Raw genomic sequence first — 15,819 nt, 5'->3', positions numbered from 1 at the left:
GGTGCTTAAAGGTTTTAAGAGCCGAGAGCGAATACGTTTTTGATGTTCGCATTATGAGAGTACAAAATGTACTCACGGAATGTATGGATCGCGTTTTGAATATGCTACACCTTCAATATTTATTGCGCGGTCCACGATCCGTGATCTGGATTTCAAAACTTCTAGATATTTTGCGATCCGTATCAAGATCCATCAGTATTTGATGCTACACCTTCAATAAATATCAAGTTTCAGGATCGCGATCCAGATATCGCGTTCCGTATTGATGGTGTGACCACCGCCTAAGATTTTACGAAGCAGGTATCGAAACAACGATTAGAGTAAAAAAGTAGTTGGTATCGAAACAAAAGTATCTGAAAATCCCTAGCTACTCATGCCAGTGATGGAGCAAGAGCATCTAGACAGGATTTTATTTGGAATTTTCAGAGAGCATAAAACGATCTACGAATTTGTTGATACAATTTTTGGATTCCTAACACGCAAGTATGTGCATAGAATAAATCCAACTTGACCTCACATCGTATTGTTTCTAACAAATTCGTTATTAGTACTAATTTTCAGTCAATAAAGTCTTCAGAAAGAGAACGGCTTCAACAAACTTTTTTTGATGCATTGGCGGCCACCGATCCCAATCAGCAATCTTCAGATAGGTCGGAAAATACCATTACGGGAAAATCACGAACTGCTACGTCAGAGAAGGAAATCGAAACGGAAACGGCCGTTGATGGATCGAAGTTTGAGTTGAAATATTTAATAACTGGTACAGAAACTTCTTCGGAAGGTCAAATGGTGTTTAATTCAGATCATTTAATGTCCGATGCGGAATGCTCTTTTAATTTGCAAATACAAAAGAGCGGCACGGGTATTAGAAGATATCGTAAAATTTTACCTAAAGATTACTTCGACCAGAGCGAGAAGATAAGTGCAGAATGCTCAGTTATTCAACGTGATAATTTAGAAAACTACAAGAAACGTGTTTATAAATGTGGTGAATGCTCGGACATATTTAATTCTTTTCGCCAGCTCAAAGTCCACGAAGCCTTTCACATATCTCAAGCAGAGAATGGCATTAGTATTTGTATATATTGCTGCAGTTTGTTTGCCAACGCTGAAACATTAGAGAAGCACATTGGTGAATGTCATTCTAATGGGCGATACTTATGTGTCCCGTGCTCCAGAACATACAAAAGCCGTGGGCAATTACTTAAACATGTAAATTCCAGTGCACACAACGCCAGTGCACTATTATACTATTGCAGTCTGTGTCCCCGGTCTGAGAAGTCACATATAGAGTTTCTTTCGCGACCAGCATTACAACAACACTATCAAGAAATGCATTTGCTTATGCCGGCAAATCAGGATGAAGACGACGTCGAAATTGAAATGAATGAAGAATTTCTTGATGAGTTTCTTCTGAATAATGTTAATGAGAACTCTTTTAATTTTTCTGAATGCTGGGATGCATTAGACTTGAACCTTCCAGAGATGTTACATTTGACTAGTACCGATGAAGATGACCCTAATGCTAAGGTTAACATTGTTCAGAACACGGAATTCCCTTTCAAATGTCCAAAATGCTATGAAGGCTTGTCGAGTCAGAAGTTTCTTTTACAACACTGTGCCCACAAACACGGACTACGGGTATTAATTTGCAATAAATGCGATTCTAGTTTCAAGGATTATACTCAGTGGATACATCATAAAAGAACACATCGCGTTCAATGTGATTTAGTACGAAACGGTAAAGGTGAACCACTAAAATGCGAAATATGCGATAAAATCTTTCAAAGCAATGCCGCACTTAACTATCATGTAAAGACGCATTTGCGCAGTTCCATGCAGGCTGCACACGAATGCCCATATTGTCAGAAACATTTTCATTCCGATATCAATTTCAAGCAGCATATTCGCATCGTTCATTCGCATACAAAGCGACACAAATGTGAGCTTTGCGACAAACCATTTGCAACACTTGATCATCTAAAGAAACATGTTTTGAGCCAACATCAAAATGAGCGCAAACATATTTGCCAGGTATGTGCTAAATCTTTTACTCAATTGTGCCACCTTAAACAACATCTGGCAATACATACTACAGGAAAGTCACAACAGTGCATTAAATGCACTGAGAAATTTTGGCGCAAGATCGATTTGCAACGACACATGCTGAAAAAGCATTCATGAGAATCTTCAATAATCTCCATGTTTAGTTCTTTAGTTCTTGGCATATAGTATGTACATATCGTCGTTTAAAGTACAACACCGCGTATCGTCGTTCTGCAAAACCGTGTAACTGACATTTTTTGCGAGAAATTTGATTTGCTAACCGAAGCTCTTGACTCAAGGCTTATCCACATTTCCGGAATGCGATTGCTTTATAAAAGATAGAACAATTTTGAAATATGAACTCAACAAAATAATTTATGCAACCTCACATACGCGGTTTTGCATTATGTTGATACGCGGTTTTTACTTTAAACGACGATATGGATTCACTTTGCTTTAGACTACATATTTTTAACACAAATTATTTCTAAATGAAAAAGAGTTGGCGGTTTCATATAAAAATGTGTTTTTTTTTTGTGTTTGTAAAATATATTAGACCGTCTACGAGAGTCACAACTCAATTAACTTTTGCGCTTATTCCTTGTTAGCACAGACATCATGACATTGTCAATATTGGACACTTTATAAAATATATTTACGCACTGTCATATTAAAAAACATATAAGTTTCTTTTTATTTTAGCTCTTCTTCTAGAAAACGTTTTAATGATGCACAGAAACGCAACGCCCCGTCAGCCAATTTTTCCTTGCTGTGAAAAGCGATACTTAAACGTAGGCAATTTTTCGCTACTGTCGGTTCATACGCAAAACGCGATCCTGGTATAAAGAATACTTTCTCATCTTTCACACAGTATTGTAAAAATTTGGCGGCGTCCGCCAATGGGGGTAATGAAATCCAAATAAAATATCCACCTGATGGTCTTGTCCAATTACAACTTGGGGGTAAATGGCGTTCAAGAACCTCGCAAGTAGCTAACATACGCTCTTTGTACGCATGTGATACTTTATCAATGTGTACTTGAGCCAATTTCAGTTCGAAGAGGCTGGCCAATATACCAGAAGTATAATTGTTAAAACAACCGCCACTATTCAAGATACCACTGCGATGAGAATGTTCGTTTTATATTTAAAAAGAAAACACAGCATAATGAATAATTGGAACTTACGACATTTCCAAAATAGGTTTCAAACGTGCAGGTACCTCCAACCAACCCATACGTAGGCCTGGTCCAATTATTTTTGAGAAACTTCCATTCGAAATTATATTTCCAGATCCTTTATCGTAGGCAAACAATCGTTTGGGTGGTCGTGCTATTGTGTAATTTAGGATATTGTAAACGTCATCACAAAGTATTAAGAAGTCATATTTTTGGGCCAGTTCAGCAAGATTTTGGCAAATAGCTGGATTTAATTTAAATAAAGAATTGTGAAAGTATGAGTATGTTAAAAGCTAATAGAAGAGTCTATATATGTATATACATACATATGTACATATATGCACATATCGCTCACTTTCTAAACGACTAATATAATTCGTCGCCTGGGTAAAAGATTGTCGTAAACGCAATTTTGACGATTTTTATTCAATGCATTCCAAGCTTCAATCGCGATTTCACACAACCTGCCGAAATCAACATACGACAATCTTTTACCCAGGCGACGTATTGTAAATACGAGATTTTTTTGGAAACGCAATTAAGTTTTCAATTTGCTCCCAAAATGATCAAGCGAGATACATATTAGGGGTATTCAGAGATACATATTAGGGGTATTCAGAGATACATATTAGGGGTATTCTCTGAGTCTGAGCAAAGCCCTTTCATGGTGCACAGATTGCACGCTAATAACCGGTATTCGTATGGGACAGCTTTGCAAACCGTGCGATCCGTGCACCGTGCAAGGATTCACATACTTACGGCGCGTTTACACCGGACAATATTGTCAAGTCAATTTTTACAAAATATGAATCATGATACCAAGGGCTTATATTCAATACCCTCTATCTACAATTTTTACAAAAACTACTTTGTGATGTTAGAACCTATCTGGGACTTTACTGTCATCACTGATGTTAATTCTGACTTCGCAATTTAATAGTAAATTCTTCTGTCAAGCGTTATACAAGGTCAGTGTTAATATCACCGATGACAATTTAAATATTTTTCAGCAATAATTTCATTAGGATATAAACCAAAATGCTTTAATATCGTACAAATTCATTGAAAAAGTTACTTTTTTGTTTTCAAAACATTAAAATCTAAAGATTATGTAAAAACAAGTAATAAAAGACCGGGCAGAGCCGAACATTAAATACCCGGTGCAAGTATTAAATATATGTTTTTCACCTTTCCGAAAGCTGTATCAATTTTGAGTAAATGCTGTATCAAGGCTAACAACTGTGCCAAGTTTGGAAGAAATTGGTGCAGCGGTTACCAAGATACACACATGTAAACATAAGTGGGCGTCCTTTTTTCCAAAAATGTATAATATTCTTATTTTTCGTCTAAACATTATTGTAAATATCAATTTTGAGTGAATAATGTTCAGTAGTTACTAAAATATCGCAGTTTTCGTAATTCTGAAAACTACCGTTATATGGGAAGTAGGCGTGGTTATTGTCCGATTTTGACCATCCGTCCTACGCCCGAAAGAAGTGCACGTACAAAGTTTCGTTAAGATATCAAAATTTTTACAACCGTTAGAGTGTTCACAGACGGACGGACGGACAGACAGTCACCGCTTAATCGATTTCCTTTTTCATTCTGATCATTTATGTATACATTTTTCTATATCTTTTTCGATTCGTTTGCCTGTTACAAACAACCGTTATGTGAACAAAATTATAATACCCTTGTGCACAAGTGCCCTCGGGTATAAAAATAAAACTAACCAAAAAAAAAATAAAAAATTTGAAATAAAAAAATAAAATACCATTTGCGCCCGAGGAGGACTCGAACACGAATCTCTCGAACGGCAGCTTTGACAACTCGGCCATTGCGAATCTTTAGGCGGCGCGAGCAAAAGCCATACATAAACGCTATCATTTTCACTACACATTTTTGGTGAACTTTTTCTGACTCTCCTACTGATGAATACCAAAATCATCTCAAGTCACAAGAATAGTCACTAGTGCTAGTCTTAAATTCGTGACTTGAGATGAGACTGATCCCAGTTACTGAATCCCAGTGTTAGGTGGATTTTAATACCAGAATCTCATTTTTGCGAAAAGGGCAGATAGAGTGTATTGCATATATGTAAACCCTCGATATAACGATTGATTCGGCAACATTTGCTCAATTTCTCTTCTTGAGTTATGGCAGTCTTTTCGTAAACGAGCAAACATACATACATACCTTCCGAAAACAAAATCCCTGTCGGATTATGATAGGCGGGAATTGTATAGTACATTGCCCAAAAGGTTTTGGAATTCGATTGAAAACGTTTTTTCTGTAAAATTTGCTCAAATTCCTTCACGCTTACACCATCGTTGTTAAGTCGTACTACAATAAAAGATATATCTATTATATTGCGCATAACTGTACATACATATGTATAAATTTTTTACTCACATGGTATTATAGTGATCGTTGTAAATTGTTTAATAGCGTCAAGTGCAATCATATAAGTTACTTCATCAACGAAAACTATACCATTTAAATCGACCAGAGTAGATAAGACAAAATGCAGTCCCTGTGATGCACCGGTTGTAATTATGAGATCCTCGCTGGCGAAAATATTTTTCCGCTACTAATTAGTCTTTCAAAAGACTGTCGCAACTCAAAAACGCAATTTTTCGGCAGATGCATTTCAAATTTCCAATTTGCTCTCAAAAGCCAAAAAAGTATACATATGTATGTATATCCATAATCGCTTCTCACACGGAAATTACACAAGATTTAAGCGTAAAATTTTTGCTAAATATTAAGTAGGATTTAGCGAGTAATTTGGCACCATATCTTAAAACTCCGTTTTTTGAGCTGTGACCGGCTTAGTAAATTAGCTAAACATACATATATACATACATACCTTTTCACGGGATTATCAATGTATTGAGTGCTGAAGTACTCAGAGATAGCATTTCGCACTTCGACTGGCCCACTAGTTGGTCCGTATTGGAAGAGATAAGATAAATTTTCCTTTTCATAATTCTAAATTGAAATGCAGATATTCTATACTATGTATGTACATGATGTGCATATAAAGATATTACATTTTATACTGGAAAATTACTTACCAAACGATGCTTCGTGGCTTCTTGAAATATATCACAGCAATTTTCTAACAAATCTGGACCTGGAGCTCCTACACCTAAATTTAGGATGAGGTCGTCGTAAACATTCCAATCAGTTCCATCAAATAAATGTTTGAGTTTGCGATCTAGATTGGTTTGTGACATTTTACTGGCTAACCAGAATGGTGAGGCTGTGGAGATTCGCCTTGGGCTGTGGTATATAGCAAGAGCTGTCAAAAGTTAATATATTCTAAATGCTCTAATCTGCCCACAATAGTTTCGTTCCAAATAACTTCGTGTAAAAACCTGTTAAACTCTCAAATAACAAAATTACTCTCTTGAAAGTGAGGACCGAGAGCGAAACAATAGGTTTGTTCGTCGGAAATCCAGCAAGAATTATCAAACACTCAAAATATCAGAGAGTAAGAAAAAGTTCTCTCAAATTCTCTCTCTTGTTGAGAAACGTGCAAATTTCTGCACGAACGCAAATTTGCAGAAATTTGGTTACGCTGCCAGCTGGTGTCCACGGTTGCATTTCAAACATAATACATTTTTATAGAATTTTTGAAGTTCTTTCAGATGGACAAAAACAGGATACACATGTATATTTCTTGTTGTTCTGACTTTCTTTAACATACATTTCAATTTCTTTATCGTACCAGCTGGCGGGTTTCTTAAATCGACTCTGGTTGCAATTGCATTCCGATTGCGAATACAAGTTTTTTCAGCCGAGTTAAGTTAAAATCATTCGAATTAACTAAATTAATTATATCAACAAGTATTTACTTCCTTTTTCATAAAAAAAAAATTGCTCGTGTTTATAAATTTTTAAATTTAACGAACTTATTTACGACTACGAACTTATTGACGAGAACTGTCACGTTGCTCTCACAATTTTCGAGTGTTGGATATTTTTTTGGTCTGCACGAACGCAATTTGGGCAGAAGTCATGATAATTCGTACAAATTTTTTGCTCGACGTACAAACCTAATAAAAGTCACCTGGAACTCGAAAAACCACTTTTCCTGTAACACTTCCATTTTTTTCAATGTAGAGCGCCATGGAGACGATCAAAAATCTTTATCAACCGTCTCGCGTTATGCTTGACAAAAAACAAGAGCACTTGCCTTCTGATCGTCGTGGTGAGCAAGTGCGCGCACAAGAAAAAGAAATTGTTTGTTGAATTGACCTGTTTATTTGAACGTTTACGGGCTAGACAAGAGCCAACCTCACACATATGCAATGCTTGACGTATTTATTTTATTGTCTCCGTGGCGCTTAATGTTCTTTGCTTTCTGTTTTTGTTTACAACTGCAACCCTGCCTATCGTTTGACACTTTTCATGAACATGCGGGAAAAAATCTTCTGACTATCGGGTATCGATACGAGTACTGTTTTTCGATACGTGCTCAGTACTTGGTTCAAAAGTATCGATGCCAAAGTTACTGGGTATCGAACGAAAAGTATCGAGGATGTATTTGTATTTATTCGTATCGTTTCATCCCTATTTGTTCATCAGCTGTTCTGTGTTTTGTTCTTTGAAAACATACATATTTTATTTCTTTTTATTTCTACGCATATTCGGATTTGCAAAACGATTTTGTTTTTTCGTTGTGTCAAAATTGAATTCCAGTGAATAAATCACTGCAAAATTGTTTCAAATGTTTATATGAACGATTTGGTGTGCAGCATCAACGGTTGGCCAGTAAGATATGTATCCTTGACGATACCTACCTACTTATATAATTGTTTACAAATAGCTAAGATGCTGTTGCGCTTTAATTCAGCTGTAGTAAAAAGTCAAAACCAATTACCACCCTCAGCTTGGTGTCATGTTTTATGGCGGCACATTAGCACGGAACTGACAAATGCATTGCGGCCGTTTTATTTTGCGGTACATCCAGACTTCTTTGGTCAACATCCGGTTCAGCGCAACGTAAATGAGAACTCGTTGAAACTTTTGAGTGCGCATATGGAGTTGTTGTATGAGCGAAAATATCAGGCTTTGTACGAACCTAAAACATTACAGTTTTACATACGAGACGGAAATGCTAGTTCACGAGATACCTTCAAATTAATCAAGGTAACATTAGACCGAAGTACAAAGGATCCGAAGTTAGTGGTACAGCGTTTGTTGGAATTATGCAATCTTCCGACGGATTATGTTAAAACCATCAAATCAATGCCGGTTACGGCAGCTACGAGCGCAACAGCAACAGCAGCAGGTTTTGCGAATGCCACAAGCCCTTTCAAAGCGGGAAACGACTACAACTATGGATCACAGTTCTCCGGCTTTGAAAGTTCTTTCTATAATGTAAGTTGATTGCGCGATTTCTTATTACAATTATTCTCGAAGCATCGATTTTTATAAAAAAGGCTCTTTAAAAATAGAGAAGTTTTATTATGCATTCAACATATTTTTATTTTCTTTTAAAACGTATAGTAGCACACATTTGCTCTTACTGTGGGCCATTGTTGTTTCTTTTTGTTTGTGAAATGTGGTGCAGCAGCATTGTGAAAGTGATAAATTCAGTTGAAGAAGGCCTCCATTAATATCCCCACCGAGTTTTATACAAAAAAAAAAATATATATATATGATATAGCTATTGGAATTCTCAGCCTAAATTGACTTTGTAAGCATTAAATTAGAGGAATACATATACAGATAAATTTGATAAACTTTCCTTTCCGTTTGGTTTGTGTAACCACTCTATGCAAGGTAACTCATACTGCTTTAGCAAGGAAAACAACATACAGACGTGAATCCTTAATTTTGTACATAATTTGATGATGCATATTTTTTTATTAAAAAATAAAACCTTTGAATTAAGAATTTGCTTAATCCTTTGTAGACCAAAGAAGAGCAGAGGAAAACATTGGACTCTTGGTTAAAAAAGAATGCACCCATTGCGAAACTGCGAACTTCTGATTTGGATGATTTAAAAGAAGAGGTAATTAAGTTGCAGCAGGCTGTTACTAAACGATTGGGTCTAAAAGATATTCGTTACGATTGCGGTTGGAATTATGAGCATTTCCGTGGGTGCTTAAAATCCCTAGAGCGCATGGCTAATTTGCATTCTGATGAAATGGGAGCAATGAAAAATCGAGTTCTAGTATTTGCGCCTTTCACTGGCGTCAGCTTGGAGGGACATATAATGCTATTTACGGGCGATGTGCTGACCAGTTGGATTGATTTCATAAAAAACATTCCACAACATGATGAATTTTTAAAGAAAATACCCCTATACGAGAATACGCTGTCTCAGGTCCTCCTTAACATAAAAATTGGTCGAAGAAAGTTTATGCCCAAACAACAAGCTCGAGAATATGCTGCACATCTGATAAAAGTGACAACGACACTTGGGGACTACCTTACTGTGAATAAGTTCCCAAAGTCGTGGCCATCCACATTGGCCGATTATGAAATCGTCATTGAGTCGGAGGCAGGCCCGCTAATGGTAAATCCTACAGGTCAATTAATAGCGCCGGCAACATGCCCTGGATTCATGTTAATCGATTTCATTACTACCAACTTGGATGTAGCTAAGGAACGTACGGAAAAATATCTAACACAGAAGACGGTAGAACGGCAATTGAAGGCACAATGCCTACATCAATTACGTGTACATACTTTGACCAAAGATGACTCCGTTACTCCAGATAGAATGATAGAAACTATGAGCAAACTATTAGAATATAACGATATGCGCTTCCGGGAACTAAATTTACACATTACGAACTACTACTCTGTACTGACGGATGGAACTGTTTGCATACCGTGGGACTTTACACCAAGGTAGCGTATGTGCTATGGCGGTTAGTAAGAAATAAGGTAGAACCTATTTTAAAATTTGGACAGCAATTACTACGCTCATTCAAAGAATTCCCCATTATTTTTTTATGACTTAGCCTGTATAAAAACGAAAAGATTATGTTACTAATTAATAAAATGCCATAATGCTCTTTTAATACAAGTTATATAAACAAGTATTTTGTGTATTTTACTCTATATATACATATATATGCACATATATAATTATTTCTACTTTTTTAAGCAAAAATAATGCAGTTTGGTTTTTTTTTATTCCGTGACTGGAAAGTTATACATTTATTCATCTCTTCCGTGTGAAAAAATCTAAGAAAACAACAAAACATTCAAATATTGGGGAGGGGGAAGAACGCTTAAGTTTGGGCATACAAATTGAGCTTAAACTGCGAATCGATTTTCGGCCCAAATTCTCGAGCTTGAGTTCACTCCATCAGCGAAACAATCAAAGCTTCTGCTAACTTTTTATGCATCAGGCCCCTTATTTCAAGGTATTTACTAGCTTTATAAAATACGCTTGAAGTAGTGATATTTTATATTTTTCTTCCTTTATTTATATATATTCTGTATGATTCAATAAGCAAATTTTACTGTTTTCTCATCACCATTTAGATCATGTAGCTGCAGTCCTCTATCAGCCATAGACACTCGTTTTTATACAACTGAAAGTCCTCCACTCGCCGTGTGTATACATACTGCTCTGATTTGCTCCACATTGTTTGATTACCGCCACAAAGGTATTGACGCATACTGGCGTCCATCAATGCAACGCTATTTCCAACAAATACTGCCTGCCATACGCTTGGCGATTCTGAGCTGTACACGTTTTTAATGAATGCTGGTGGCATAGAGCTATTGACATTGGAATAATTTGTTTCCAGCTTTATATAGCGCATCCAAAATGTGCTATAGAAAGTATACCTGTTGCCCAGAAGACGCTCTATTTGGAAAACTGAACGATACTTGTACCCACTGGAATACGTGCACATCAAAGCCGTTTGTGCGCACTCGCTTAGGTAGCCAAAGCTGCCAGTAGTGTTATGAATACAAATAGCGCTGGCTTTGTGCAATGCAACCATAGATTCCGGCATGAAATCACTGATTTGCTTCAAGTACTTTGGCAGCAACTTGCCCATGTCACATTCGCTTAAGAGTTGCTGAACATCACTGTACAATAGCAGTTGAAAGTCGCTATTTCTGTTTAAAAATGTTAAATGCGCTATTAGCCGTTGATTCGAGTTTAATCCCAAACAATTGAGTGCATTTGCGACACTCCTATCGCTTTCCAACAGCTGTGCAGCATCGAATGTAACATTCAAAACTTCCTCAAAAATATCTTCATCCAATTGATTCAATTGGCTGATCACCTGGCGCACTAGAGGATAACTTGTGTCGTTGGCGCAAATGATATTTGTATCGTTATAATTGGCGGGGTGCAGTGGCACTTCAAGCAATTGGGCACTACGCTCAATGAGATATCCGCGAACTTCCTTCTTAAGTAACTGAAACTGTCCTAGATTGTGAATGCCGTGCTCTTCCAGCGTAATATTTCTCATTGCCAAATATAAATCGATGACATTTCTGGGATCGTACAGCATTTTATTTGCTTTTAATTTTCGCCACAACACTTTGAAGGCAATATAATGCACAGTAGAGTTTTGGGTGTTATTCGTGAATTGACTGATTAAATACAGTGCGAGTGGCCATTCACAACTATCTACCGTGTCCCACAAAATATTCTCTAATTCATTCGAGGCATCCCGATTGCTGTTGGTAGAACTGTACCAACTGTCTACCACATTCTTCTTCGACAATGGTTCCTGGCGAAGCAGCTCGTTGAAGAGTCTAACATGCACATCCATTAGTGTCGTATTGTTGGCTCCCTCTCGACCATTAACCTCCAATACATTTTGGTCTTGCGCCAGCACTTGGCTTAGGAAGAAAACTGTAATTATAGAAATTATTAAGGCGACCATTCTCGATTTTTGCGTGCAGAATAACTACTCCTTGGCTAAAAAAAAACCGAATGATTTCAAAAGTTGGTTGTACCCGTCGTTAAATACCTCGCAAGCCTAAATAATTGGCTCTCTTATCGCAGGAAAACGATTTAAGGTGCATTATGCTCGCATTTACAATTAAATGGCAAGTTTCTAAAAACACTATTTAAATATTGACTCTACAATCGTATCATTGCTAATTAAATTCGACATTTTTTATTGGCCGTTAGGTAAATGGAGGTGGGCGATGAAAGATGCGAAGCTGGGCACCGGAAATCAAGGTTTGTTTTCAAATATACATTTCATATGTATGTATGTAAGTGGGTAAGGGTGCATGAAGATTTTTAGTTTACGTTCAGCTTTAGGTAATAAGATCGGATTGGCTTGTGTGCTACCTTTACATAATGCAGTCGAATTTACATACATACCCTGTGGGGAAAATCTCTAGTTCTGAACTGGTGCGCTTCTAGTACATTTAGACCCAGTACTGGTTCGCGATAAATCTCTTTTGCATGCAAGCAACTGGCGAATTTAACATGGCGATGTCCTAGGAAGTGTCAATTGCCCCCCGCTGTGTCCCTTTTTCAATAGTTCCGAACTAGTCCTAAATTCTATAGTTCCGAACCAGTTCTAAAATCGACAGACGAAAGAAAAAAGTATCATGATTTTTCATCCTTTCAGTTCTGTCGTGTGCGAGTTTACATTATTTTCAAAGAAACGTTTTTTTCAATTTAAAATTAAATTTGTTTGAATGATTGTAAGAAATGTACGTTTACATACCTTGCTGTAGCTGACTTTGCAAGGGTGCTCGCTGTTATTGGTTAGATTCCAGACGGCCCCAAGATGTAAATATGTTAAGACAAAGCTTTGTTTTGTATTACCAAACTATGAAATTGCATCTGCGAAGCACAGAATAAAAGCGTATTTGAACGAAAAAGCCGCCGAACACATATCTATGTAAAGTAAATAAGCCCCCCGCTGCATCTGTTCTTCGATAGTTCCGAAATAGTTCTAAATTCGACAAATAGGATCTAGTTCGTTCTGCATCCCTTTTTCTATAGTTCCGAACCAATTCTAAATTCGTCACTTTAGATATAGATTTGTAGTGAAAAAAACTGAAAAATTAGTTTCTTAAAAGTACCACTTTTCGCCGATTTTGGACTGGTGGGGATCTAGTTCCTATCGGACTAGTTCCTTTTTGGCGATAAAGACCTAGTACGGAACTAGAAATTTGATTCACTAGTCCGCGGTTTCCCTGCAGGGTACATATACATATGTAAGTATATATCGAGATTTTCAGAACATAGCCTAGATGCCTTCAAAGATAAATTTATCCAAAACATCATCCGATGGGTGTCCCTGGAGTCAAGATGTCTTGGACTGCCGTATTTTACAAATTTTCATCACATTTTGCAAAAAATGTTTTGGCTATATGAGGTGGAATATTCTAAACAAAATGGCATGCATGTTCAATGCCCTCACTTACTAAGTCACATGACGCCTGAATGTATGCAACGTTGCATTTCGGAGCACCTCTGACTAAACCAAATAGAGTGGTCGTCCGAAACATATGTACAGAAAACTATCGAAAATGGGTTTGAAACGGATGTGCTTTAGGCCCTGAGGAATTTTTTATATTAAATGGCGGAGATGAGCTATCAAAAAAGTGTCATACAGCTTTTTAGAAGTTCGAATTTCCACCTTCTAAATTTTCGGGGAAAATGCTACTTCCTGGGAGTTAATTATTATAAAATTTCTTTCTCGGGATAAACAAATTCCCGGGGAACAAACACAAAAATTCAATAAGAAAAATTTCAGAAAACTAACCAAAAACTTATCCGTTTCAAAACAATGTTTGGTTCTTTTCTGTACATACATATTTTCTGCCGCAATCTTTAAGGGAAACACCGATCGTCAAAGTATCCCAAAATGGAATCGATAAACGTACGATAGTCTTAAGGGTGACTATCGATACTATCGATAGTATCGACCCATTTCATATGTTTTTCTAAATCCATTTATTTTTCGTTATCTTGCTTTTATAAATTTGTTTATTTTAGCGGCTCACGGTTGCATTTTAGTATCGAGAAATATTGCTAGAAATTCATTAGCCGTGTAAACAGCCAAAAAGCGATTTCAGAAATTTTCCCTACAATTCGCCTTTCGGAAATAAAAAAATTTCTTAAAGAAAGACACTTTACAAATGCTTTCTGCAATTTCTCAATTTGAAATACACTGAATTGCCTGGTCTGACACGCTCTTAAGACGGCAATGTAATCGNTTCTTAAAGAAAGACACTTTACAAATGCTTTCTGCAATTTCTCAATTTGACAGTCTTTTGAAATACACTGAATTGCCTGGTCTGACACGCTCTTAAGACGGCAATGTAATCGCTGCTATTTCCACGCTTAAAATAAAAAAATGGCGCTTTTAGAAATAATGCCATGAACCAACTAAATAGATCACCCAGCACGGCAACCGCGTATTTGTAATTGCATTTGAGAAAAAATAAATAATAGTTGTTAACGTCATTTTTTATTCGGTTGGAAAAAAAATTTTAATTTTTTTAGTCTCCATAGCGGAATCTCAACTTTTAACCGTGCGAAACGCCTTAACCATTTCCATTCAGGACCAAAATTATATGTGATATCTGCCGTCTATTGCCGATTGAGGGTGAGACTGGAAAAAATATTTCATTTGATTTAAGGACCACCCTAATGTATATAATGTACACAGCACAGTGTTGTTGTTGTAACAGCATACAAATTCCTCAAAGAGTTTTTGGGGAAGGATGTTGGAGTGACAGTTTTTGGCCAGACATATAAGGGTGGATCGTTCGGGTTATGTAGACCGACTGTTGTTGTGCGAACGATAGCGCACACGCTCTTCAGCGTAAGTGGATTAATTGGCAATTGCTCGTTTGCAAGAATTTCTTTTTCGCCGCTTTATTACTATGACAAAAGTAGTCCGCTGGGGTATAAAATACGCCTCTACCAAAATTGCTATACTTGCCTTTAAATACACTGTTAAATAAAAACTCGTCAATTAATTAATTACAGTACGTTTTCAAATTGTATATATTTTCTCAAACATAAATAATCGACATTTAAGGGGCTTAAATCAAATAATTAAACTTTTACAAGCAAAACATACATGTAAATGTAATTTATACTTAACACTTTGTTATTGCAATTTTTATGATTTTTCGCAAATTGCCTTTTTCTAAGTGGGAAATCAAAATTTGAAACAAGTGTACCATACAACAACATCTATGTATGTATATGCATGCGTGTACGTACTAATTTCAATTAAGTTATTTTATTTTTTATTTTTTTTTGTTTAATTTGTTTGCATATTTTTAATAAGAGAATAGAAAAATTGCTGACTTAATAGGTTTTATTAATTAGAAAATATGTAAGTAGGCATTTAGTAAATATATGGTATGTATATATGTATATATAAAATAACAACGTGAATATATTTCATAAAAGTTAAGGTAATAAAATAAATAATGCTCCTTTTTTCGCCGGCAAATTGGCTTACTCCGCCATATTCTACATACATACGTATGCATATATTTATGCAAATTACCGCCGACTGCAGTTTTGCTCGTAAATAATGCTTCGAATCGTGACAATTTCAATGCAATTTCGTCATTTACTTCTAAAATAACAGTAACGTTCGTTTAGACGCTTCGTT

General features: G+C 36.4%; 4 protein-coding genes across 9 annotated transcripts; 2 read left to right on the top strand and 2 right to left on the bottom strand.

Moving 5' to 3' along the window:
- Positions 1-333: 333 nt before the first annotated feature.
- Positions 334-2,201, top strand: LOC108364446 (zinc finger protein 470-like). Of its 2 annotated transcripts, XM_017618119.1 has the most exons (3): positions 334-483; positions 549-2,034; positions 2,099-2,195. In XM_017618119.1, the coding sequence occupies exons 1-3, from the start codon at positions 374-376 to the stop codon at positions 2,168-2,170; spliced, it is 1,668 nt and encodes a 555-aa protein (XP_017473608.1). In that variant the 5' UTR covers positions 334-373; the 3' UTR covers positions 2,171-2,195. The 2 variants fall into 2 exon arrangements, with proteins under 2 accessions (XP_017473608.1, XP_017473607.1); XM_017618118.1 differs by having other exon boundaries at positions 335-483; positions 549-2,201.
- Positions 2,202-2,660: 459 nt separating this feature from the next.
- LOC108364449 (2-aminoadipate transaminase) lies at positions 2,661-6,571 on the bottom strand. 2 transcript variants are annotated; one of them, XM_017618127.1, is made up of 6 exons: positions 6,301-6,571; positions 6,093-6,214; positions 5,636-5,790; positions 5,420-5,566; positions 3,233-3,377; positions 2,661-3,166 (listed from the first exon to the last, which is right to left on the bottom strand). In XM_017618127.1, the coding sequence occupies exons 1-6, from the start codon at positions 6,460-6,462 to the stop codon at positions 2,740-2,742; spliced, it is 1,158 nt and encodes a 385-aa protein (XP_017473616.1). In that variant the 5' UTR covers positions 6,463-6,571; the 3' UTR covers positions 2,661-2,739. The 2 variants fall into 2 exon arrangements, with proteins under 2 accessions (XP_017473616.1, XP_017473614.1); XM_017618125.1 differs by having other exon boundaries at positions 3,233-3,467; positions 6,301-6,567.
- A 1,214-nt stretch (positions 6,572-7,785) lies between these two features.
- LOC108364447 (T-cell activation inhibitor, mitochondrial) lies at positions 7,786-10,287 on the top strand. Of its 4 annotated transcripts, none has more exons than XM_017618123.1 (3): positions 7,787-8,002; positions 8,121-8,611; positions 9,150-10,287. In XM_017618123.1, exons 2-3 carry the CDS (start codon positions 8,270-8,272, stop codon positions 10,095-10,097), a joined length of 1,290 nt encoding a protein of 429 aa, XP_017473612.1. In that variant the 5' UTR covers positions 7,787-8,002; positions 8,121-8,269; the 3' UTR covers positions 10,098-10,287. The 4 variants fall into 4 exon arrangements, with proteins under 4 accessions (XP_017473609.1, XP_017473612.1, XP_017473611.1 ...); XM_017618122.1 differs by having other exon boundaries at positions 8,085-8,611; XM_017618121.1 differs by having other exon boundaries at positions 8,058-8,611.
- Positions 10,288-10,613: 326 nt separating this feature from the next.
- LOC108364448 (uncharacterized) lies at positions 10,614-12,486 on the bottom strand. The gene has a single exon (XM_017618124.1). The coding sequence runs from the start codon at positions 12,097-12,099 to the stop codon at positions 10,732-10,734; it is 1,368 nt and encodes a 455-aa protein (XP_017473613.1). The 5' UTR covers positions 12,100-12,486; the 3' UTR covers positions 10,614-10,731.
- Positions 12,487-15,819: the final 3,333 nt, after the last annotated feature.

The sequence above is a fragment of the Rhagoletis zephyria genome, unplaced genomic scaffold (genome assembly GCF_001687245.7).
Source record: "Rhagoletis zephyria isolate East Lansing unplaced genomic scaffold, Rhagoletis_zephyria_1.1 Rzeph_scaffold_01561, whole genome shotgun sequence".
NCBI classification, from domain to species: domain Eukaryota; kingdom Metazoa; phylum Arthropoda; class Insecta; order Diptera; family Tephritidae; genus Rhagoletis; species Rhagoletis zephyria.
Note: the sequence above shows the minus strand (reverse complement) of the source record. Positions and strands in the feature narration are given on the sequence as shown.